Source organism: Prionailurus bengalensis, chromosome A1 (genome assembly GCF_016509475.1).
Source record: "Prionailurus bengalensis isolate Pbe53 chromosome A1, Fcat_Pben_1.1_paternal_pri, whole genome shotgun sequence".
Taxonomy (NCBI): Eukaryota; Metazoa; Chordata; class Mammalia; order Carnivora; family Felidae; genus Prionailurus; species Prionailurus bengalensis.
Genome location: NC_057343.1, coordinates 25,924,633 through 25,951,383, shown reverse-complemented (window position 1 = coordinate 25,951,383; position 26,751 = coordinate 25,924,633). Strand labels below are relative to the sequence as shown.

Genomic DNA, 26,751 nt, shown 5'->3' with positions numbered 1-26,751 from the left:
GGAAAAGAGAACAAAAAACAACTGAGACAAAAAGAAACAAGCCAAATCAATTACCATATATATAAATAATTTAAACATCACACTTAAAAGGGTGAGTGGTCAGACTGGGGAGAAAAACACAAGACCAATTACATAATGTCTACGAGAAACCAACCTTAAACTGTAGCCAGTCCTTGCCTTGCACAAACAGGAATGACATTAAATCTCAGTTACTAAGGAAGTACTTGCCCCAAGGTGTTGGCACCTTGATTTTGGCTCAGGTCACGATTTCATGGTGTGTGGGTTTGAGCCCCGTGTCAGGCTCCCCACTGACAGCACAGAGCCTGTTTGAGAGTCTCTCTCCCTCTCTCTCTGCTCCACCCCCACTTGCATGCTCACTTGCTCTCTCTCTCTCTCTCTAAAAATAAATAAGTAGGGGCACCTGGGTGGCTTAGTCGATTGAGCATCCGATTTCAGCTCAGGTCATGATCTCACAGTTTGTGAGTTTGAGCCCCATATCAGGCTCTCTGCTGACAGCTCAGAGCCTGGAGCCTGCTTCGAGTTCTCTGTCTCCCTCTCTCTCTCTGCCCCTCCCTGCCCCTGCTCATGCTCTGCTTTCTCTCTCTCTCAAAAATAAATAAACATTTGGGGCGCGTGGGTGGCTCAATTGGTTGAGCATCCGACTTCGGCTCAGGTCATGAGCTCACTGTTAGTGAGTTTGAGCCCCGCGTCGGGCTCTGTGTGGACAGCTAGGAGGCTGGAGCCTACAGCCTGCTTCGGATTCTGCGTCTCCCTCTCTCTCTCTCTGCCCCTCCCCAGCTTGCACTCTGTCTCTCCCTCTCTCAAAAATAAATAAACATTAAAAAAAATTTTTAAATAAATAAATAAACATTAAAAATAAATACATATATAAATAACTTTTAAAAAAAGAATTCAAAATGGTTTATAGAGTTCAAAACTATGGGAATAATAACAAATGGCAGAAAGGGCACGATTTTCTATTATTTCCTTCCCCTCCAAGTATTGCTCTTTCAATTCAGGAACACGAAAGTCAAATGGACCGGAGCTCACACTGTCAATCTTCTGCTAAGGAATGAGGAACTGGGACCAGTTATGTTTTTCTTGAGGCTCACAACATTTCCCAGCTTAGTGTCATATTTTAATGCAATATTTATCAATCCAAATGAATTTAAAACATAACCGTTCAAGTTTTTCAAACCTATAAATCATACTTTTTTGGTTTGTGGCCTTTTAAAATGAGTTTTCAGTTTAGAGGACCACCGATCATAGCCCAAACCAGTTTGAAAAAACAATTCTGAAGAGCTTATAAAACTGCACTTAACTTCTAACATGGCAAAACAAAAACAAAAAGCTAACATGCAAAACCCAGGACAGATATCAAACTAACCCACTTGGAAACATTATTCATTGAAATTTTCTTTCCTATGTATATCTTAATGATTCGGAGCCAAGCACAGCCTCTTGTTTTGCTTCAATGTTTCTTGAGGGACCCTTTCCTTTAACTCTTTCTGGAAAAGCACTATTCATGTTTAAGATCCTCTTCACACCTTTGTATTAATTCCTAAATTGAGACCGATCTTAATTATGATGATACAATTGTTAAAATCTGTGATGAATCAGACTACTCCTCTCTATTTAGAATCCACTTGAATAAGTAGCCTTCTAGATGCTATTTCATGGTTCAGCAAAAGCCCCCTTTATTTCTTTGGTTTACTTCTTCCGAAGTCCCTCTGTGTCAATATTCTATCCTGTGGCTCAGAATTAACCATGAAAGTTGGAAACTTGCTAGTGACCTGGGCGACTATGTACAATAAAGCTGAATTCAAACTACAGAAAATAATTCTTAAGCCTTAGGAATGTGAAGCAAGGTCTTTTTCCTTTAGGCAGGGAGTTTTAGACAATTAGTAAAAATAAGTTCATATAAAATCAAATGTATCTTTTAATAGATGATATCTTCTATTATCTATAAGAAAAGGCTATGCATTTCTGTTCAGGAACACAGAGCATGACTATAATGAAAGGCAATATAGTTGACTTTTTTAGATTTTTAAGTCCCTAAACCTAGGCTTTATATCAGCTCTGACACATACTAACTTCACAAACTTGTCTTCTTTAAATTTAGGTTTCTAGGGGCGCCTGGGTGGCGCAGTCGGTTAAGCGTCCGACTTCAAACAGGTCACGATCTCGCGGTCCATGAGTTCGAGCCCCGCTTCAGGCTCTGGGCTGATGGCTCAGAGCCTGGAGCCTGTTTCCGATTCTGTGTCTCCCTCTCTCTCTGCCCCTCCCCCGTTCATGCTCTGTCTCTCTCTGTCCCAAAAATAAATAAACGTTGAAAAAAAAAAATTTTTTTTTTAAATAATAAATTTAAGTTTCTATAAATGAAGGAGTGGGACCTCCCAGTTTCCTTTCTTCCTTCTAACTGGAAGATGGTGGCAGCCTCAAAATGAAGACATGAGAATGAAAGTATCAAATGTTTTATCTTAAGAGAGAGAGAGAAGAGAGCATTAGTGCAGCTTGTTTTTATGAGATTCAGTAATCTGGTAACAGCTTTCATTGCTATCACCTGTCATAAATAAGAGTGATAAGCAGGAAATATAATATGTGTTTAAAGAATAACTCCATAATCGTATCAGTGTATTGGAAACAAGAGTAAAGAAATAAATACTTTTTCTTAAAGTAAAAATAAAAATAAGAAGAGGCAACCATCTGTTAAGAAATACTCTGATAAAGCCAAAGTAGTTTATATATCAAAATTCAAGTAGCTTTTAACCAGCTACCATAGTAAATTGTGGTCCATTAAAAAAGAAGAAAAGTCCCTATGTTACGGATACATCTAAACATTATCCTTCATATTAAAGCCCAACTCTTTCTCCTTCAACATCTTCCAACTATACAAACAGTGATTACCTGTAACCTAATTAATATTAAAAGTGCTGCCTTCTTCATCCAATTACACTCAAATCCTCCCTTCTTTCTACACACTCACTTGTAGACCCTATATTCTCATCTTCGGTATAGCTCCTACTGTGATTACACATCTTGTCCAGAGACACACACAAATGAATTCTCTCATGGATGGTAAAGCCCAAATAAATTTACCATGCAGAGCCAGGGTTCCACAACAGAAGGACACGGGCTTACTCAGTAAGCAAATGCTGATTATTTATATATGAACCCTGGGTTTAGAACTACAACACTACGACGATCAATAACCTACTCACAACTCTTTTAGGTGGCCCTAAAAAAGATGCTAGATTAAGCTGGTTTGTCAGCATCTTTAAAGGTTAGACATGTATCCTGTACATCACTGACTTCTCAGAAAGAACATTCAAGGATTCCATTTCGTCCAGTCTTTAAAACACATAGGCTCGGGGTGCCTGGGTGGCGCAGTCGGTTAAGCGTCCGACTTCAGCCAGGTCACGATCTTGCGGTCCGTGAGTTTGAGCCCCGCGTCGGGCTCTGGGCTGATGGCTCAGAGCCTGGAGCCTGCTTCCGATTCTGTGTCTCCCTCTCTCTCTGCCCCTCCCCCGTTCATGCTCTGTCTCTCTCTGTCCCAAAAATAAATAAAAAACGTTGAAAAAAAAAAATTAAAAAAAAAAAAAACCACATAGGCTAATTCAACCACAAGTACAGAGTTACTGTGTTCCTCAAATGAGCAGTTTACATAAATGCGCTCTGTAAAGAACAACGCTCCATACACATCTAAGGAATTCTATTATCCATTTGGTCACAAATGACCTCTCTCTACCTACCAAAGGTGCTAAGTAATTTTTTTTTCTTTTTAAAGTTTATTTATTTTGAGAGAGAAAGAGCGAGCGAGCGAGCATGCACACCAGGGAGGGGCAGAGAGAGAAGGTGAGAGAAACCCAGGCAGGCTCCAGGCAGAGCCCGAAACAGGGCTCAAACTCACAAACTGTGAGATCATGACCTGAGCCAAAACCAAGAGTCAGATGCTTAACTGACTGACCTACCCAGGCATCCCTGAATAAACATGTTAAGACAAGTGTTCTTGAGAGTAAAACAAAAGAAATTAACTTTCTTTGTCATATCTTTTAGAATTTTTATTTCCTTAATGGAATATTTTTCTCTTTCTCTTCTGTCATTATATTATTTTTGCCTTTTTCTCCCAGGCCAACAATACATTTCCTCATTTCTCCAGTTTTCCTTTATCCTATGCTAACTTCACTTCGGAATCAGATGAAAAAAGTGAAGATTAAATAAAGAATATACTTGACACATCTTGCCCTCAGAAACACACACATGAAAGGATGCTACTGATGCACAGTATACACCAAATTCAAAAAGCACCAAAACAAAACAAACCGCCTGTAACAACTGAAGCCACAACTTACCTTCTGGCTCACTCTCTGACCCTGAGAGACTGCCATAGCTGCTCATTAGTGAGCAGAGGGCTGGTGTTACTTCCTTAGGTATGACGGTACTCTGTGGTTTCTCCTCTTTATCAGACTCTGAAACAGAACAGGAAAGAAGGGAAACAGTCAACCAGAAACATCCACTGCCATATTTAAGAAAGCTGACAGCCCCCCACTCCCTCAGATGTTAATAAAAAGGAAGCAATTTCTGATCATTTCCCTAATCCTCCCCAAAAACAAAATTCAGGAAACCTAAAAATGTCTCTTGGTTTGAAACCTTCATGGTCAAAGAAGCTATCTGCCCCAAAGAGAAGACAGAGGGTCAATGGAAGCTACAAAGAGCTCAGTTACTTACCATGCTTCACAGTTATGGAATTTGGGCCTTCTCTAAATTAATTATACAGTCTTTGCTATTAATTATTTTACTTCATTTATTCTACTGTGCTAATAATTAATTTCATTAAGGCAGTGGAAAGACCAAGGCCAGAAATTTATTTAACTTCACTAGATTGGGATGGTTGACTGTAAAAATTAGATTTAGGAATAAGTAAACTATGAAAAAAAAAATCTACCTCTTTTATTTTTAAGACTGATTTTGAGGGCACAAGTAATATTTAAAACACTTTATACATAAAGGATTACTCAAAGAGTTACACTGAAATGAATTCACCCGAAGTTTTTATTATTTAGAACTTCTAAGAACTTAAGTAAACAAGTTAAACCAGAGAATTGAGCAAGTCTCAAAGAGCCTGCCAAAGGTAAAGTGTTTGATCATAGCCCAGTGAACCTGGCAGTAGCCTCAGGACACTGCCTATTACATGTGTTTTTGGCAGCTCTAAAAGTGTATTAAATCTCTTCTAACCAACCAATAAAAAGAAAGCCTGACTGAAGAATGAAAACAGGAAGTAACCTGTCTATGTAATAATGAACCAGCTCAACCCACAACCAATATGAAATGTTTCAAGACAGCATTTAACATTCACCAAGTCAGCCCAGGGGAAAATGAAACATGCTAGTAGGATATGGGGTATACGTCTATGTGAACACGGAACTACCACCTGCTGGTGTATGAAGTTAAATCCCCTCTCCTCCACCCATCCATACTAATCAGCACCACAGCCCCCAAAACGGCTCCTTGTCAATTTTAAGCTATTTTATTATCTCTTCTCATGAATTAAACAAGGGAAAAGAAAAATACACAGTTTTATATACAAATTACTAGTGGACTAAAGAGAAATCTACAGCAATATTAGTATGGAGACTGTTCACCTCATTGTTTGAATGATGAGATGCCAAACTATTATTTCCTTCTAAGACCCAAAGAGAGGTACCGAAAAGCACAACACAGTTGACTATAATGCTCTCTAAAAGTATAAGCTTGTTTAATTCTCAGGAGGTGTCATATGTTTTCACTATTCATTACAGGTGATGAAATCAAAATTCAGAGAATCTAAATTACTTTTCCTTCAGGTAACAAAATTATACAACAGTTGGATCAAATTTAAATCCGGGCTATTTGACTCTAAATCCCAATTCTTAATTAGTGGGCTAGAATATCTCCTATAGATACATAAAGTCCTCTTCTTAAAATGAAGCCATCCTACCAAAATGTCTCCATGGACGGGGCACCTGGGTGGCTCAGTCGGTTGAATGTCCAATTCTTGGTTTTGGCTCAGGTCATGACCTCACAGTTTGTGAGCTGGAGCCCTGCATTGGGTTCTGCACTGACAGTGCAGAGCCTGCTTGGGATTCTCTCTGTCCTTCTCTCTCTCTGCCCCTCTGCAGCTTGCTCTCGCTCTCTTTCTCTCAAAAAAAGAAAAATAGGGGCGCCTGGGTGGCGCAGTCGGTTAAGCGTCCGACTTCAGCCAGGTCACGATCTCGCGGTCCGTGAGTTCGAGCCCCGCGTCGGGCTCTGGGCTGATGGCTCAGAGCCTGGAGCCTGTTTCCGATTCTGTGTCTCCCTCTCTCTCTGCCCCTCCCCCGTTCATGCTCTGTCTCTCTCTGTCCCAAAAATAAATAAACGTTGAAAAAAAAAAATTAAAAAAATAATAATAATAATAATAATAATAAAAAACATAAAAAAGTTTTAAAAAATGTCTCTATGGTCAATAATAATGCTAAAAAATATCTTCTTCCAGCTATGGTTCCATTTCTCTGTTCCCTATTCTAGCAAAACTCCAAACAACTACCTGATCTACTTGGAGGTCAACAAGCACAAGTTACAGGGGGGAAAGGGTTCGGCTTTGTTCAGTACTGTATCTTCAGAGCCTAAAACAATACATAAATGTTCAACAAATATTTGAAGAACAAACTGTTGCATGAATGAATAACAAGTTCAAAAAAGGCTAACTAGTACAGAACAATAGGGTTAGGAAAAGGTAGAGCCTCAACACAAACCTAGTTCTGTCTGTATTCAAAGCTTTTTTTTTTTTTTTTTTTTAAAGTAGTCTCCACGGGGTGGAGCCCAACCCGGGGCTTGAACTCACGACCCTGAGATTAAGACCTGAAATGAACCACCCAGGGGCCCTTCTTTCTTTTCTTTAATAACATGATTCCATTTTTATTTTTAAAAATCATATACACGTGGTAAGAAAAACATTACAAGGATATACAACAAAATGTGAGCAGTGACTGTCTCTGTAAGTTAAGAAAAAGTAGGGTGGGTTTTTTTTTTTTAATGCTTTTCAGTTTTTTCTGTTTTTATAATCAGAACATAATAGAAAAGCACAGGGAAATAAACCCTGGAGGATAGTGTTTCCTCACAACTCAATTCAAGAAGTGGAGGGCAAGGCTTTGATTGGCCTACATATCACACCTTTTCCTGCCTTTTTTTTTTTTTTATAAAAAACTTTGTATTTGAAACAATTTTAGATTTACACAAATGTTGCAAAGATAGTACAAAGAACTTCCACATACTCTTCACCTAGCTTCCCCTGCTGTTAACATCTTACATAACCATGGCACATTTCTCATAGCTACCACATTAACACTGGTATAATACTACCTAATCTACAGATTATATAGTAATTTCACCACTTTTCCCACTAATGCCCTTTTCTTGTTTCAGGATCCAATCCATCATGTCACAATGCGTTTAGTCATTACGACTCCTTATCTGTGTCTTCTCCAAATTTGTGACAATTTGTCAGGATTTCCTGGTCTTTCATGAACTTGAAGATTCCAAAGACTACTGGTCATTGTAGAAGGCCCCTCAGCTAGGGTCTGCCTGATGTTTTCTGATGATCACACGGAAGCTACAGATTTTAGGCAGTGCCCTTCTCATCACATCATTTCAAGGGTCCATGACATCAACATCACTTATTACTGGTGACATTAACCTTGATCTCTTGGTGGTCTGACTGGTTTCTCTGCAATAAAGTTACTACTTCTCTCTTTTATTATTCTGTTTTTTCAAATCATTAAGTCCAGCCCACATTCAAGGGAAAGGGAATTAAGCTCCTCCCTCTTAGATAAGGAATATCAAAGAAACTTGGACATATGTTAAAACCACCACAGTATTATTTTACTAATAATTAATAAGGGGGAGATATTTTGAAACTATATTAATGCCCTGTTTTACATTAAAGTTTTGCCACTAATTTTACCATTCCTCAGTGGGTCTTGCTTGAAACAATTACTGCTGTCGTGTTTTAATGGTAACTTTCTATTTCCTTCATTTCTCCTACTTTTATCAATTAGAATTTGTCTGTAAAATCTGTTCTTCCTTCCTCATTTTTTATTTCTATCTGTATGGACTCATGGATATTTGTTCTTTGGTTCTAATCTATTATTCTTTATTTTGTGGGTAGAATTGTTCCAACTTTGGCTCTTGGGAGCATTTTCCAGTTGTTCCCTACATCCTTTGGACACGTCTGCATCCTCACATTTTTCTGAGCACTTTCTTCCCTTCTGGCACTATTAAGGTGCTCTAGGTTCACTTTGTATCTTCTCTGTCCCAGCTCTACAGTCAATCATTTCTCCAAAAGGCCCTGGTTTCTTCAGTTTGACAACGGTAAAACCACAATATGGATGCCTGGTGAACTCACTACCAGGACTGTCACACAGTTCGCTGTACTTGAGTACCCTCCCCATGGGTAAGAGCTAGGAGTCCACACAAGTGAACAATTGCTCCCCGCTTTCGTTCTCCCTCAGGCATGTTTTGGGAATCCATGATATGCAATAACACTTTGAAGAGGGGGATCGTCTTTTTGCCCCTATCAAAACAGTCCTCGACCATGACTTTTCATCTAAAAAAATAAAGAAAGAAAAAGCCATTCCCGAAGTCCCTTGGATCTACCAGCAGTTCAAACGCAGGCATTTTTAGCAGCTGCAAAGAGTATGCTGAAGGCATTGTACTGGCTGACAAAATAATACTCAACGAAAACTCACTCACTTTTTAACAAAAGCAGCCGAAACACCTCTCTAAACCAAAAATGCCAGTATAAAGATAGGAGCAATGAAGATGATAAAATCAAACTTTAAAATGATTACAAAATACTAGCTCAAATAATTTCTCTTACTGTTAAAACCTTAGCAATACTTTCCTTAGGGTAAACCTCACCTCAATCTCTCACAATACATATCATATGCCCTCTGACCAAAATACACATATATGTAATAATCTAAAATTTATCACTGGACTATGAATTTCTTGAAAGCAGGGAGAAACTTCTCTAAATTACAATCCTGAACAAGCAGAATGTGGGACCTCAAGTAAATCCTTACTGAAATGAAAAGTGGGGAAAAAATGCCCTCTGTAAGTCTTGCAGACTTTGTAAGTATAAACCCTAGGTGTAAACGCTTCCCATCTGGCTTCTTCCTACAACTTCTTTCTTTACGTGTCTCTCGCCTTCGTCCCCCTCCTATTTCCTATAGCCTTTATGAAGCAAAACACAATTACACGCTCTAGCTCCGTGAAGATTTATCGATTACGTACCCTAAAGAAAACGCAGTATGTTGAAAAAGTCACCCTAAAAAATGGAAACCTTGCTTTACAGTTTCCAACTCTCAAAAACAAGTATTAACAACAAGCATTCATGGCAACTGACATGCTGGCTTATTTTCTTATTTTCACATCTACCTTTTAAACGCCAGAAGCCCACCTACCTTAATGTCAGTGTAGAGACTGATGTCCCCCAGTGTTCTATGACAATAGCTATATTTATACTATACGACTGACAACTTGGATCTTTTTTGTTTTGTGGATGCTGAGGCACTTCAGTCGGCGATGCTTGACACACACCAGTTCTTTTCTTTCTAGCTCAGACAACACTTACTAAAACCACATGTCAGGAAAGCCACAAAACATGTTGTATATATACTTAAACAACAAATAAACATGGTCCCAATGAATGAGACACCAAAAACAGATTTGCAACAACACCTTGAGAGACGGGTTAGCAGAATATGCAAGGAACTATTAAAAAAAAAAAAAATACAGCACCATTAAGGACATCTAGTAACAACAGGCCATATTCAAAACTGATAAACTGGGAGACTCCAAATGATAGGCTTTCCCTGTGTAACAGTATCAATCCCCAGCTAAAGCACCTGCGCAATTAATGAGTGTTCACATACTGCCAACTATCACAAAAAACACTGGTTTTCTAAGCATGATCTGAAGTCTATAAAGATCCTTAAAAACTGTCCTTGTTTAAGATGTGAATGCTGATGTCTACATAAGGTTCTGAGCCTAAAAAAGGAGAGAAAAAAAAAAGTAAAGCATTGAGAAATCTTCATTGTAAAAGTGAAATTAGTGATGAAAACTGCCACCTGAGAGCATGAACAGGGCCATATTATTACAATGGTGCCCTGCCAACGATAACCTGGATAATGAGCATGACAACCGATCGTAAGGTGGGCCGGCTCAGGCCCATGGAGAAGGAAGCTGCCTGCAAACAAGTGTAGGACTGACAGATTGGAGAGCAGACATGCTGACAATATCTGGGCATGTGAAAATACGGTACACATAGCTTTTTGTAGCTACAACTGGAGTGAAAAGTTGAAGAACCAATGCTCTAAACATTGTTTTGGAAAATATAGAAGTCCAGAAGAAATCCCAGGTAAAGGATAACATAAATTTAAATGGAATCTCTCCCACAAGATAAAGCTGCCCTAATTTGATCATTGTTTTTTTTTTTTAATTTCCTTAAAGAACATTATCATAAACTTAAAACTTACTTGTAAGAGTTTTATATTCAAGACTTACATAATCATCTTTGACCCTCAATATAGGTACATTGCTATCTTTGATCCTCAGTATAGGTAAAGGTTTCAACATTTAAACCAAAAAAATTACTTGAGATCCCTCATTTAACTGCTACTAGGAATCTGACTAAATGCTTTCTACCATGAAGATGAAGGTATTTACATTGTTCTCGCATCTAAAGTATCTCCTGAATACCTACATACAGGTTTAATAGAGCAAAATATATGATCATCTTTTTTTGGTATTTCACCAGATCACCACATACTAAACTACTTCTTTAAAAATGAGAAAACAGAAGGGGTTCTTTCTGGCTCAGTCAATAGAGCATGAAACTCTTGATCTCAGGGTTGTGAGTTTGAACCCCACATTGTGTATAGAGATTACTTCAAAAAAGAGAAAGAAAACAGAATTACCCATCTACCAAAGCTAACAGGATGAAGACTATGCAACATTACAAAGTCCTTCAAATGTTCATTTAGAAAAGTGCATGAAGAATTACATAATTTTCAAATTAGTAACTTACTAATTTTAACAGTAGTCTTTGTGTTTCAAGTATTTTAATGACATGAAAGTTTATACTTGAATACAGATGGTTTTTATCATCAAGGTCACACATTGTGAATCTGATGAAGTGTGTGTGGGCTCTAATATCTTTGAAGGGAAAAAATCAGTGCCCAAGAGTAAACAGCCCTGGCCCAGATGTCATCTGCCTTTTCCTTGCTATCAACAAGGATAAAAAGTTGCCTTTTCTAAACTCTCTCCTACATCTCAACTATCCTAGGCTCGTACAATATTTTTTTAGATAAATTCAGACTTCACATTTAGAGGAAGTATAGTGTCCGGTCGAGTCAGACTCTTAAATTCAAACTTTGGCTCTGGCATTAGCTAGCAGCTGCACTAAGGTAAACTCCTTACCCTGCGTCCCTCAGTTCTAAAATGGAAGTAGCAACAGTACCTATGCATTTGAAAAGGTTTGCGATGAGAAAAAGAGTTATTAACACGTACAAAGCACGTAGAGCACAGTAAGTACCTTACTCAATAAGCGTTAGTTGGTGTTAAAATAACTACTATCATTCTAACTAAATTCTATCTTATTCTTAGCCTAATACTCTCTTATACCAAGATCCCTTCCATCCTGATTCAGTCACTGAATGAGTGACCCCATCTCTTGCCATCCATAAGTTTAATAATTTGCCATGTGATTATCACAGAAGCCATTGTCTTCCAAGCGGAACAGAGCTTGCTAGCAAACTTCTAATGTAAAACCAGTCCACTCACTAATAACACTCCTTTGCAGAAGAGAACATACATACGTTATTGGAAGGAAAGATGGTAGAAGTATTTACACCTACATTTTTGTTTTTCAAGACACTTACATCTACATTTTTATTTTTCAGAAGGGAAAATGGAGCCTCAGAGGCTGGAGGGTATCTCTATGTGGTTAGCAGCATTCTAGTCCTTTAATTTTTCAACTTATTAAGCAAGAATAAGGGAATTTAAGGCTAATATAAATATATTCTATGGGCTGAGGAAGAACAGTATCAAATACACTGAAATAATATCATTTACCCAAAGAGATTATGTTCATGCTTAGCTGCATAAATAATACTGGCTTCCGCTGGAATTACCCACTTCACTGGGGGAAAAATTAACATAACTGGAAGATTTTGAATCTATAGCATTGACACATTCAGAACAATCTTAAGAAAGTTCCCAAGGGGCGCCTGGGTGGCGCAGTCGGTTAAGCGTCCGACTTCAGCCAGGTCACGATCTCGCGGTCCGTGAGTTCAAGCCCCGCGTCAGGCTCTGGGCTGATGGCTCAGGGCCTGGAGCCTGTTTCCGATTCTGTGTCTCCCTCTCTCTCTGCCCCTCCCCCGTTCATGCTCTGTCTCTCTCTGTCCCAAAAATAAATAAACTTTGAAAAAAAAAATTAAAAAAAAAAAAAAAGTTCCCAAGATTACACCATACTATGAAAATTATCCAATAAATACAACCTTCCTTTCATATCTGTCTGCCTCATGCACCCACTCCCCAAGATTCAGAAAAGATGACCTGAAATGAGGGTTTTGACAAGACACTCCCATTACGAAGAAAAAGAAAAGCATCATTCTACTTTTGTACATATTTGCCATTAAACTCTCCACAAATAACACTGTGAAGAATCAAGTTCAGTACCATGGCCTGTAAGCTTATCAACATGCTGCTTTCCTGTTTAGCTTACCAGAGTCCGTGTTTACCAAAACACCCAGAGGGTCTGCATTTGCCTTGGGCGGATCTTCAGGCTTCGAATCACGCAAGCTACTACCAGATCCAGTGGCTGCTGTCTGTCCAACACAGTCATTTTTCCATTTGTGATGCCTGCCAGGACTTCTGATCTTTGCCATATGTGAATGTCTGGACATCCCTTTCATCTTGCTGGAGTGAGAAAAATGCAATTCTTAATATGAAAGGCACTGACCCCCCAAGAAAAAGAAAAAAAAAATTTTTTTGAGAGAGACCACAAGAAAGCACCAGTGGGGGAAGGGCAGAGGGAGAGAGAAAGAGAGAATCTCAAGCAGGCTCCTGCCCAGTGGGGAGCCCAATGCAGAGCTCGATCTCAGGGCCATGAAATTATGACCTGAGCCAAAACCAAGAGTCTGACGCTTAACACACTGAGCCACCCAGGTGCCCTCCCCCCAAGAAAAATTTAAAGGAGAGTACTGAATGCAAAAGAAACCTAGCCACCAAATCAATCATTTGTAGCCTACTACATTCAAGAGATAAAAGAAATAAACTCAATGGCTTCCAAGGACAGGGAACTTTATGGCAGAACTTTAATAAAATAACACACGACAATAAATACCACTTTATGAATTCCAAGATGCACATTTCCTCCCGTATTTTAGCCCCTCTGAAAAGGGTCTATGTTGTATGATCAACAGGAGGTGAATTTAACTGGCAGAATTTTCATTCTGATTGTGCATAAAAGTGTTTCTTAAACTTACAAAGTGTGTTGACTCTTGTCTATTCATTCTACAGGCGTCTTAAAGTTTCTGACGCACTTACAAATATGCTGCCTTGTGTGATCTTCATGACAGCTCTTTGAAATTGGCTAGACAGGTACTACTCTCTTCACTTTGTAAGAGGATAAGCTTAAAGATCATAAACTGAGCACGGTTTCACAGCCATCTCAAATCAAGTGCCCTCTCAATGACTACAATTACTCCTCTTAGAAGGAAAAACAATGCTTATACAAGCATATTCTGATGTAAGCTACGTATAGGGAAAAATTTCAAAAAAAGGTTTGTTACACATTCTCAATAGAAAATACAAAGTATCCTTTGGTGGGGATGAATTTTCACAAAAAAATACATTTTTTTTTCTAATTTGTCATTTACCAGAATTCTTTTTTTGTTGGTTTTTTGTTTGTTTGTTTTTCATTAATAATGGAGGCTGCAGTTAGGAATATAGAAATTAGAAATCTGGGTTCAAATCCCAATTTTGCCACTTACTAGCTGTGCCTCTTGGACAATATTAATATCCCTGAGTCTGCTTAATCCCTTGTTTGTAGAAAGGGAATCATAGACACATAGAATTAATATAAAGTGCCACACTGAGCCCTTAATAAATGATAGTTATTACCATAACATTTTCTAAATAACTTGCTAAGCCAACATATTCGGTTAATATTTCTGTAATCCAAAGGTTCTTAATTCTTTTAGGGTCACCATAATCCTTACAAAGTCTCATTCCAAAAAATCATATACAGGCTCCAAATTTTGCAGAAAAGCATGGACCAATTTCTAATGTGCAACCGCAGACGTCAGGCCTCAACAGTTTCATCACAGGTAAAACAAGTTAAGAGTCTTGCCTCTGGCTCACAGTCCCCATGAGGATGATGAAGAGATGCCACTTTCCATAGGCTCCCATTCACAGAAGCCTTCCCTGTATTCTGCTCCTACAGCACCTCACCACAGATGACTTCTAAATGATCATTTTTAAGGTATTCAGTAATAAGCAATGAATTAGAATGACTTTTTTTAAAGATTTTTTTTTCAGTAATCTCTATACCCAACATGGGGTTCGAACTCACAACCCCAAGATCAAGAGTCTCATCATCTACTGACTGAGCCAGCCAAGTGCCCCTGGAATGACCTTTAATTGATGAGATCAATAAGACTTCACTGAAAAGTGATGTATCTGGAAGTTGCACTGCCCCACCTTTGAGGGAGTAGTTCCTTTACACAGTTGTCTAACAATCATTTACAGGGAAAAGTTTAGGGGCGCCTGGGTGGCTCAGTTGGTTGAGCATCTGAGTTCAGCTCAGGTCGTGATCTCACAGCTGGTGAGTTCAAGCCCATCGAGCTCGCTGCTGTCAGTGCAGAGCCTGCTTGGGATCCTCTGTCCCCCTCTCTCTGTACCTCCCCCACTTGCACTCTCTCAAAAAGTAAATAAAACATTAAACATAAATAAATAAATAAATAAAATAAAAAGTTTATTTAATCAACACTTTAAAACACTTAAAGTATAACATAAGTTAAAGTGTAGATGCACATGAAGTGGAGAGATAAAGGAACATTTACAACTAAAAAGCTAATAGAGGGGGAGCAGAATATTAACAAATTATTCAATTATTCCAAAAGGAGGCAAGGAAGGAAACAACAACAAAAAAAACGGGACATGTAACAAAAAAAATTAGGGCGCCTGGGTGGCTCAGTCAGTTAAGTGTCCAACTCTTGATTTCAGCTCAGGTCACGATCCCAGCCAAGGTTGTGGGATCGAGCCCCTCATCAGGCTCTGCGCTGAGGATGGAGCCTCCACTTACGATTCTCTCTCTCTCTCTCTCCCTCTGCCCCTCTCTCCCACTTGCATACTCTCTCTCTCTCTCTCAAAAAAAAAAAAAAAAAAAAAAAAAGGATACGAAAAGAAAGGCAAAGAAAAACCTTTTCAGACACACAAAAGCTGAAAGAAGTCACCTCCAGCGGTTCTTTACTATAAGAAATGTCAAAGAAAGTGTTTTAGCAAAAGGAAAATGCTATTAGACGAAAAGATGGGTCACCATTAAAGAATGAAGAGTACCAGATATGGTAAATATGTAGGTACCCCAGCCATCAGCCAGGCTAGGTCAGCCATCAGCCTACCAAACCCCAGCCGTGACTGAACTTTGTCAAGATCTAACTGAACCCCAACTGACTCCAGATGTCTGAGCAATTAATACTTGCTATTTTATTGGGGGGAAAAAAGGACACTCATTAAGAGAGTAAAAAGGCAAGTCACAAGTTGTGAGGGTATATTTGCATACATACACTCTACTCAAAATAGGATTTGTATCTAAGTAAATAACTCCTACAAATCAAGAAAAGCAACCCAATTAAAAACTGGTCGAAAACTTGAACTGGCACTTCACAAGAAAATAGCAAAATGGCTGATAAGCAAATAAAAAGGTGTCCAACATCAGAGGCACCTGGGTGGTTTGGTCAGTTGAACGTCCAACTTTTGATCTGGGCTCAGGTCATGATCCTAGGGTTGTGGAACTGAGCCCTGCGTCAGGCTCTGCACTGAGCATGGAGCCTGCTTGAGATTCTCTCTCCCCGCCCCACCCCTCTTCCCTGCTCACGCACTCTTGCTCTCGCTCTCTCTACCTAAAATAAAAATGGGGGGGGGGGGTGCCTGAGTGGCTCAGTCAGTTAAGTGTCCAGACTCTTGATTCTGGCTCACTCACGATTTGTGAGTTCAAGCCCCATGTCGGTCTCTGCACAGCCAGCATGGAGTCTGCTTGGGATTCTCTCTCCAACCCCTCTCCGCCCCTCCCCTACTCACACTCTCTCAAAATAAATCAACTTTTTTTAAAAATAAAAAGGAAAATAAAATAAAAATAAAAATAGGGGCAACATGGGTGGCTCAGTTGGTTAGGCATCTGACTTGATTTCGACTCAGGTCATGATCTCATGGTTCATTGGATTGAGCCCACATCAGGCTCCATGCTAACAGCATGAAAGCCTGCTTGGGATTCTCTCTTTCTCTCTGTCTCTGTCTCTCTGTCTCTCTCTGTCTCTCTCTCTCTGCCCCTCTCCCACTCATACACACTCTCTCTTGCTCTGTCCCTCTCAAAATAAATAAACTTAAAAAAATTTTTTCTTAACTTTTAAAAAAGGTGTCCAACATCATTAGTCAAGAGGGAAATGGTATGACATGAGGCAAAGGCGTAACTAAGCATTAGTCAGGAAACAAGGGCAATTAGATACACAATCAGTACGAGTGTAAATTGGTACAACCATTGTGGAAAACTGTTCAACTTTACCTATCAAAGCTAAACATACAGATGCCCAATGATCCAGCATATATATGATCAGTGAAAATGAGTACTTATGTTCCCAAAAGACATGTAAAGGAATGTTCGGGGTGCCTGGGTGGCTCAGTTGGTTAAGTCTGACTTCCACTCAGGTCATAATCTCACAGTTCGTGAGTTTGAGCCCTGCGTTGGGCTCTGCACTGACAGTGCAAAGCATGCTTGGGATTTTCTCTCTCTCAAAATAAATAAACTTTAAAAAAAAAAAGGATGTTCATTAGTAACAGCTTATTCATAATAATCCACACTGGAAACAACCCTAATGTCCAACAGTAGAATGGATATTCTTACAAATGAGTTCTACACAAGAATGAACAGTTTATAGCTACACATAAAATGAATGAATACAACAAAATAATTCTGAACCATAGAAATCTTACACCAAAGAACATATATTATATGATTTTTATATGAGGTTCCAAGAGCAGGCAAAATAAATCTGTGATGACAGAAATCAGATGAGAGGTCATCTTTGCAGAGAGGCATCGAACTAGGGAGAGCTTAAGAGAGATTTATGAGACGAAGACATTTTGTATATTAATCTGTGTGGAGGTTGCATGGATGTATAGGTGTATGTGGGTATGTGTATAAATCCGAGTTGTACACCTGAGATTTACAGATTTTATTTATATTAAAAATAAACTTTAGCAAAAAAATAAAATGGAAACAATTTTTTTTTAATTTTTTTTTTTTAATGCTTATTATTTTTGAGAGAGAGACAGAGAGCAGCAGGGAAGGGGCAGAGAGAGGGGGAGACACAGAATCAGAAGCAGGCTCCAGGCTCCGAACTGTTAGCATACAGCCCGACGCGGGGCTCGAACTCACGGACCGCGAGATCATGACCTGAGCTGTAGTCAGCCGTCCAACCGACCGAGCCACCCAGGGGCCCCAAAATGGAAACAATTTTGAACAAACTTCTATGAAGGTGAGGGACTAGGGAAAACAGGGCGTCTCATAGACCGCTGGTGGGAGAGCAAGCTATGACAGTTATTTGGCAGTTAACCATTAATACCGCAAATACACATTTTATCTTTTGACTCAGCACATCTACTTCTAGGAATCCATCCTTAGAAGTGTTTGTACATGTGTAAAATGTATGTGCAGGCCAAGCATGGCATATTTTTATTCGTAAAAGATTGGTAAAAACTTAAGTATCTGTCACGGGAAATTAGTTTTAGAAAAGAAAAAAACAAAAACAAAAACAATAAAAACCCTGTGGGTTACCCTTAGGGTTCTATACATCCTTGAAGAATGAGGAGGCTTGTTATTTATTAATATGGGACAATCTCCAAATATATCATTTGGCTAAAAAAGCAAGATAGAGAAATAGTGTCAAAAAAGGAGAAAGAGAAAAAAAAGACTACTATCTTATGTGCTACATGAAGTATCTCTGGAAGGAAAAATGGGTTGTCTCTGAGAAGGACAACTGTTTAGCTAGGAGACAAAGACAGAAAATACTTATTAACGAGTCTTTGTGAAAACCACGTGAATATGGGGTATTATCTGTTTAAAAACATAAAGAAATCCTGAAGTTAAAAATTTATGAAAGCAAAGATTTCAGAATCAGAAATGTAGAAATTTTAAGATTTTGGTGTATGCTCGTTTATTAATTTTAAGCATACTCGTTTAAAATAAGCATTGAGGGGCGCCTGGGTGGCTCAGTCAGTTAAGCGTCCGACTTCAGCTCAGGTCACAATCTCGCGGTCCGTGAGTTCGAGCCCCGCATCGGGCTCTGGGCTGATGGCTCAGAGCCTGGAGCCTGCTTCCGATTCTGTGTCTCCCTCTCTCTCTCTGCCCCTCCCCCGTTCATGCTCTGTCTCTCTCTGTCTCAAAAATAAACATTAAAAAAAAAAAATTTTTTTTAATAAATAAATAAAATAAAATAAGCATTGAGTTGGGGTGCCTGGGTGGCTCAGTCTGTTGAGCCCCCGACTCTTGATTTTGGTACAGGTTAGGACATCATGGTTTGTGAGTTCAAGCCCCATGTCTGGCTCTGTACTGAGAGCATGGAGTCTGCTTGGGATTCTCTCCTCCCCCTGCCCCTCCCTGGCTTGTGCACATGCGGGCACGCTCTCTCTCTCAAAATAAAGAAATAAACATTTAAAAAAATAAAATAAAATAAGCATTGAGAATGCAAGCGATTTTAAGGAACTTACCCATACTGTGTTGTTGTCAAAACTGCTCCTCTCTTTTCCTTTTCAAGTTTTAATTTTTTCTTTCTTTCAATATTGGCCAGAGTTGGGTAGTTTCTAAAAAACAAAAAATCAATTATAAAAGGGCTTTTAGAGTACAAATTTAATTATCTAATCAAGCAATTACTGCATTTAGCAATTTCTGTTTATTTAATAACTAATACAATAAATCATTGTAAACCTTTAATTCTTTCTAGAATTTTTTAAGAGAAAAAAAGTAGACTGTGACAATGCTACTCAAGTAGACCAGCTGTCAGTCCACAAACTGTCACCAGTCAATGAGTAGATAAGGAGCTTATACGAGAATTTGAATTAAATATATCATAAAATGTGCTCAAACTGATATAGTTCATTTATTTGTCATTTATCCATAAATACTATTTAAAAAATGTAAGTCTATGCAATTACTTATGCAAATACATACTAGGTACACCCAAAGTTACCAAAATGAGGAAGAAACAGTTCTCAAAAAAAGATAAGAAAAGCACACAAATAGCTATTACAAAGGGCAAAATATGATAAAAGTACCCCAAAGAGGTACAAAGACTGGGTGGGAGGAAATGATCATATCCAGCAGGAGAAATCCAGAAGAAAGATGAAAGAAACTAGTCTTACATGGTGTTAATAAACAGAAATCAGATGGAAAAGCTTCAGTGTTCTAAGCAGAATAAACAATACAAACAAACCAAAGCCTCAGAAGGTGTGCAAGATATCCAGGGAATGGCAAGTGGTTCATTTTGTACGAAACAGTTACAAGCAATCAGACAGAAAGGGAGGCTGAGGCCATTAAATGTGCCTTGAAACCAGACAGGAAAGTTTATAGTTATTTCAGTGACAATAGGGAGCCACGGAAAGTTATGAACAGGGAGAGCTATGTGTAAGGCAGTGATTAAGATTAAATCTGACAGCAATGTGCAAGATGAATTGCTCTGACAAAGCTTTCTTTGTTCCTTGGCACAGTCGTGTGGAGATGCAAACTCTAGTGGTGAGGGGAACAGATCTTAGGAGTATAAAAAAAGCACAGACAGAGGGGGAACACAGCTCTCTACCACTCAGCTTGGCTGGTCATCAGAGTAAATATTTTAAGAAATATCAACAAATTGTGTTCTGCCATTGTTTCTGGGACATTGTTTCCACCCCCAACTTCCCTTTTTTTTTTGTTTTGTTTTGTTTTTTAACACCTGCATCACTGATTTGAATGGCACAGACAATATGAAGCCTTTGGGTTGGCCACATTGGAAGATAAGAATGGAAATGACATTGAGTAAGTGGTGAAATAATCAGAAAAAAGGCAATGAATTTCAATGAGGACCGTGCAAAGCAATCTATTCAGCCAAGGAAAGTAAACTCCATAAATAAAAGATGATGAATGTACAAGCTATAAATAAACATAAGAGGAGAAGATCAAGGTCATAGGAGACAAAAATCTGACAGCCAGTCAGCACCAAATGACTGGACTTTTGGAAAGCAAACATAATCTAAGGTTATGTGAAATGGAGTCTGGCATATGTACAAGTGTGAAATCTTCCTCTCATGATATTCAAAAGTGGTCAGAAACTCTCAGGGCACTGTGTTCAGTTTTGTGCCCCTACACTGAAAAGGAATGTTGAGGAAAAATAAAACTTGGAAGGGATTCAGAAGAGATTCAAAGATGATTAACAAGATGAAAAAGAAAACCTCTGAAGAAAGATGAAAGGAACTGGAACTATTTGCAGCCTTTAAAAGAGGAAGAGAAATGACAATAAACGCTCTTACAGAAAGGATGGCAGCCAGCTGGTCCCAATCTGAAGACAGAAATACGCAGACGCAGAAATGGTGAGAAAAACGGTGATGACGTTCACAGGCCCCACAGTGTCTAGGCAAGTGACTCACAGCCACTCAACACCCTTCACATCTCCGAAATTCACTTCTTCTTACTATGAATGTTTCTTCAACACTTCTCTTCTGAGTACTGCAGACCCTGACCATGTTGAGCCATACGCCAAGCACTAAAGACTTGGTGCTACAGTGGGCCACGAACAAGCAAACAGAGGCTACCTACGTGCTTCCCAAAGGTAAAGAATGTAAATGTGATAGCGAGGGGATTTTAGGTGAGATCTAAGAAAGAATTCCTTAAGACATCAAGGAGGTTGTGCAAACTCCGATGGTGGAAGTCTTTTAAAACAGCTCACTTTGGGGCGCCTGGGTGGCGCAGTCGGTTAAGCGTCCGACTTCAGCCAGGTCACGATCTCGCGGTCCGTGAGTTCGAGCCCCGCGTCAGGCCCTGGGCTGATGGCTCAGAGCCTGGAGCCTGTTTCCGATTCTGTGTCTCCCTCTCTCTCTGCCCCTCCCCCGTTCATGCTCTGTCTCTCTCTGTCCCAAAAATAAAATAAAAACGTTGAAAAAAATAAAAAAAAATAAAAAAAAAAAAACAGCTCACTTTGCTTCTAGCCGATACTAAAGTAACACTTTCCTAAAGGTAAGGGCTCTTTTAATATCCCTTGAAAAGCTATAAGATGCCATTTTTCAGTGCTTGAATTAATAAAACCCTCTTCCAAATTTATGCTATTCCTATTTACACATTCCCGAAGACTAAAAACTAGGAAAAGCAAGGGCACTAGAAAGCAAATTATCCAAAAAAAAGGAAAACCAGAAACACAAGACCTTGTTACATATAGAGCAACATTAATACTGAAACACAAGAATAAGGAAGAGTTTGCAGCTTTGATTTAAAAAGCCATATGCCCTTCTTCCTTCTCCTCCTTCTTTCCTGTCTTCCCTACTCTGTCTTCCCCTTGCCTCAGCCTTTAGCCTGCAGTGATGATCCTTAAGCACTGAGGTCGATAAATGGTCAAAACTATGCCAACCGTGATCTCGGCACACATCATTCTGGTTATACTCTGACTCTTTCCTTCTCAAATCACCACCCATTTGTTGACTTTTCCCCTAAGCTTATTCTCTATATAAACACAAACCTTCTTTACTGGCACTGACCCACAACTGCTTCCACACAAGCCATACTACCGTATTTTTATTTCAAAGTCCTTCTGGACTTCAAAAAGACGTAGCATGTTTTAGAAGCAGGCCCCTTCTGGTGGAATTCTGAAAGAACTGGGGTTACAATTTAAAAGAATTTCCTCAGCACCACAGTAACTAGTGAAACATATATCACATAACTACTCCACCTAGTGGACTCCCTGTCTACTGTGAAATATGTTTCAAGGTTTCTAGCAAACTTCCACCACTGTTTCCAGATAGAGTCTGTGTTCTAGAATGCCAAATCACAGCATTTATACCTCAAAGGTCAGGAATTAAGAAAGAATTGCTTCTGGCAGGGGGGGTTGCAGACTATTAGCAGAAAGCCTTAAAGTTGCTTTTTGGTTTTTTATTTTGAGAGAGAGAGTGTGCAGCATGCGCGTGCAAGCAGGGGAGGGGCAGAGAGATAAGGAGAGAGAGCATCCCAGGCAGGCTCCACGCTGTCAGCACAGAGCCTAACGTGGGACTCGATCCCATGAACCGGGAGATCATGACCCGAGCTGAAATCAAGAATTGGACACTCCACCGACTGAGCCACCCACGCACCCCAGAAAGCCTTAAAGTTTTTAAACACAGTGGGCATCTCCAAGTTTGGCTGGATAAAGGAATAAACGTAAAGATGTGCTTCCTTTAAAGATAAACCAAATCTTTAGCATTTTCTTCCAACTCTAAAATTCTTACTGTATGAAAATCTTTTACAACGTTTTTTAACATAGCAATTACATAAAGGCTTTACCTTCCCTGTATGTCAAAGAATACAATGCCTTCCTCAGAAAGAAGGTAGCACTCAAAAGATAAAATTCAAGACGTAAGGATTATTCTGCCACATTGATGTGAAATTTATTCTTTTTAGGCCTTCAAATAACATTTTTTAATAGAGAATGATAGAATTTTAAAACGTAAATATATTTTTATAATTGGTTTTTTAAAAACTGCTAGTGGAAAGAATATTCACGTATTCTTAAGAGATCTATCAAATGTACCGAAAAAGAAATGTTTCCCATGCTTTTTATTAATAAAGTACACTTAGAGAAACAATGTATGAATATTTTCAGAGAAAGAACTTGAGGAACAAGATATGGAATAACCTCAGATGAATCAGCAAGTGCGAAGGGATCATCTCAGAGCACTTTATTTTTTTTTTAATGTTTTTATTTATTTTTGCGACAGAGAGAGACAGAGCATGAGCAGGGGAGGGGCAGAGAGAGAGGGAGACACAGAATCCGAAGCAGGCTCCAGGCTCTGAGCTGTCAGCACAGAGCCCGATGCGGGGCTCGAACCCACAGACTATGAGATCATGACCTGAGCCGAAGTCGGACGCTTAACCGACTGAGACACCCAGGTGCCCCACAGAGCACTTTGTTAATAAGGCAACATCACAGGTATAAACTTCATCCCAAGTTGTCATCCTCACCCAATATCCTCATTCTCTTTCAACATCTCTAAATTTCACAAATCCGTAACTTCATTTATTCACTCCACAGGTTGACCCATTCCTTTCCCAAGGCATTTCTGTCCACTGTCATGGGATACTTTCAGCCTACATTCTAAAAACTAGAACTATACTCTATCCCCTCTGCCCCCACCTATCTTACATAAAAATCATCACCAATAAGCATATTAAACACTTGTTCAAGTCCATCCTTTATTCAGGACAGAGTTGCTTCCAAATACCACTTAAGAGGTTTGAAATTAAAAAAAAAAAAAAAAAAAAAAAAGAGTTTTGAAATTCAAGGAGCTTTAAACTTGGCCACCAAGCACCGAGGCAAACACTACGAACTGCCTGTTCTCCCCTCTTCCTTAACAATTTCATTTGGGGATGCTCCACCAACTCTGTCGTCACTAAAAGTGGTCAAGCAACCCACTTACAGCCAATGAGCACTACGTGGGAGTCTCTTGGTCGGGTCTAAAAACAGAGCTACTGTTCTGCCAACGAAAAGAGGCAAACTCAGCTTTGTGTGTCTTTTGCCTTTTTCTTGTCGTCTTGCCTAGAATGAGGGCTTAAATATTTGGATATGCAGGAACCTTCTAGCGGACATGAAGAAAGCCACCTACTAAGGGGCAACAAGGAAGAAAATGTGCCTGATGGTGCTGCTAAGCAGCAGTAGCCCCAGACTTTTTTTTCCACTTGGGAAAAATAGACCTCTTTGTGCTAAGCTAAGATAGTAAGGTTGCTGATCCATTTACTGAAACAGGATCCTAACTGATGTAATCACCAGTGCATCCTAGCCATCCTCTTTGATCCGAATGCTGTCCATGCCCAACTAGGCATATCTGGATTTAAAAACTTGCCTCCTAAAAGCAGTTCCTTATAAAGTTAAACATACACTTCTTATAAAGTTATACATATGCTCATCCTATGACAAATCAATCCCACTCTCAGGTATTTACCCGAGTCAAAAAAAAAAAAAAAAAAGTCTAAACAAAACAAAGACCTGTACATCAATGTTTACAAAAGCTTTACTCATAATTGCCAAATACTGGTAACATCCCAATGTCCCTCAGTTGAGAAGTAAATGAACAAATTGTGGTACATCCATACAGTGGAACAGCACAGCAACAGAAAGGGACGAACCACTACCACATACAACAATATAAATGAATCTCAAAGGCACTGTGCTAATAAGCAAGAGTCAGACTCAAAAAGTCACACACCGTATGACTCCATCGACATGATATTCTGCAAAGGCACAAACACATCAACGGGAAATGTATCCGTGGTTGTCAGGGGCTAGAGCTGGGCTAGAAGTTGACCACATCGGGCATGAGGGGATGTGGGGGGATAATGGAATAGTTCTATACCTTGACTGCAGTGGTGATCACACGACTACATACATCTGTCAGAACTATGCATTAAAAAGGATGAATTTCACTGTGTAGACAACATACCTTAAAATAAATGGGGAGGAGAGGTGAGCGGGCACTGTACCTCTTCTAAGAAGTTTTGTAAACCAAATTAGTAACCCTGCCTGCCTTCCAAAGATTCCAAGTACACGTTAACCAGTCATTATTATCCCTACATGGCTAAAATTCAGCCTTTAGTTGCCTGTGGTCTCATGGCCACCTCACATATATTTATCTTAGAGCTCATATTAGGTTAAGAGTCTGAAAGGCAAGTGTCTACTGCTTTAAGTTTTTGGTGACCTCAGCCACATACAATGTTTGCCTTTTGAAATACTGAATGCTTCTAATTTTTAAGCTAACCGATTGTCAAGAAGTTAGTCAAACATACGTTAACATAAATTCAAAGGGTACTAGGATTTCTTGCTACCATTAGAAAGTCAAACTAGCCTTCTGCTAGGGATTTTACACAGGCTACCTACCTAAGCTGGTTTTCATCTTCAAAGGCTAAAGCATTTTTTACACAAAACCACAAGGGGGCAGAGTTCATATGCATGTGGGGAAAGCTACTTTAGAAAGAAATGCATTCAGACACACATGGATTTGGCTGGTCTAGTGATGGTCTGTCCTATGTGGTGAGAATTTAATGTTCAAAACCACAGAAGTTTAAGTACTATTAGCTATTATTACTGGCTTCCAACCACAATTATTAATCAGATCAACACATTTCTGCCCGATTTCTTTAAAAACGACAAAGGTAAAAAAATAAATAAATAAAAACGACAAAGGTATGGTTTAAAACAGGAATTAAAAATATGAATCTCAGCAAAATTTCTACAAACACTTACTTGGATATACCATAAGAGAATTACACCCATAATAAAAACATTTTCCAGTCCCATAAACATATACCAACATTTACAAACATCCCTTAGATCTATGGCACCAGGAGGTAAAACAGCCACATATTTATATTTCTAAAGACTATAATTTAGTTTTTTTTAAAAAAAACACATATGCAAAGAAGTTCATTAATAGGATCATAAGGGACATCTGTATTAAAGTGGCAGACAGAAGCGGCAAGATGGCGGCTTAGGAGGACGCTGGGCTCACCGCACGTCCTGCTGATCACTTAGATTCCATCTACACCTGCCTAAATAACCCAGAAAACCGCCAGAGGATTAGCAGAACAGAGTCGCCGGAGCCAAATGCAGACGAGAGGCCCACGGAAGAGGGTAGGAAGGGCGGCGAGGCGGTGCGCGCTCCACGGACTGGCGGGAGGGAGCCGGGGCGGAGGGGCGGCTCGCCGGCCAAGCAGAGCCCCCGAGTCGGGCTTGCAAAAGCGGAGGGGCCGGGCGGACTGTGTTCCGACAGCAAGCGCGACTTAGCGTCTGGGAGGTCAGAAATTAACAGCTCTGCTCGGAAAGCGGGAAGGCTGGAGGACAAAGGGAGGGAGAGCTGCTGAGCCCCCTGACAACAGAGCTCAGTTTGGTGGGGAACAAAGGCGCTCGCCAGCGCCATTTCCCCCGCCCATCCCCCAGCCGAAATCCCAAAGGGAACCGGTTCCTGCCAGGGAACTTGCTCGCTCCGCGCAAACACCCAACTCTGCGCTTCTGCGGAGCCAAACCTCCAGCAGCGGATCTGACTCCCTCCCGCTGCCACAGGGCCCCTCCTGAAGTGGATCACCTAAGGAGAAGCGATCTAAGCCTGCCCCTCCTGCCCCCGAGCACCTTGCCTACCCACCCCAGCTAATACGCCAGATCCCCAGCATCACAAGCCTGGCAGGGTGCAAGT

At 39.7% G+C, this 26,751-nt stretch overlaps 1 protein-coding gene across 1 annotated transcript in view; it reads right to left on the bottom strand.

Annotated features, from left to right (window-relative positions):
* Positions 1-26,751, bottom strand: part of NUFIP1 (nuclear FMR1 interacting protein 1) — a 45,918-nt gene that overhangs the window by 2,481 nt on the left and 16,686 nt on the right. Inside the window, exons 6-8 of the mRNA XM_043579135.1 lie at positions 19,066-19,158; positions 12,803-12,996; positions 4,353-4,469 (exon numbers count right to left, since the gene is read on the bottom strand). Of these exons, the coding sequence (XP_043435070.1) occupies positions 4,353-4,469; positions 12,803-12,996; positions 19,066-19,158 (404 nt within the window). The remainder of the gene's footprint in view (positions 1-4,352; positions 4,470-12,802; positions 12,997-19,065; positions 19,159-26,751) is intronic.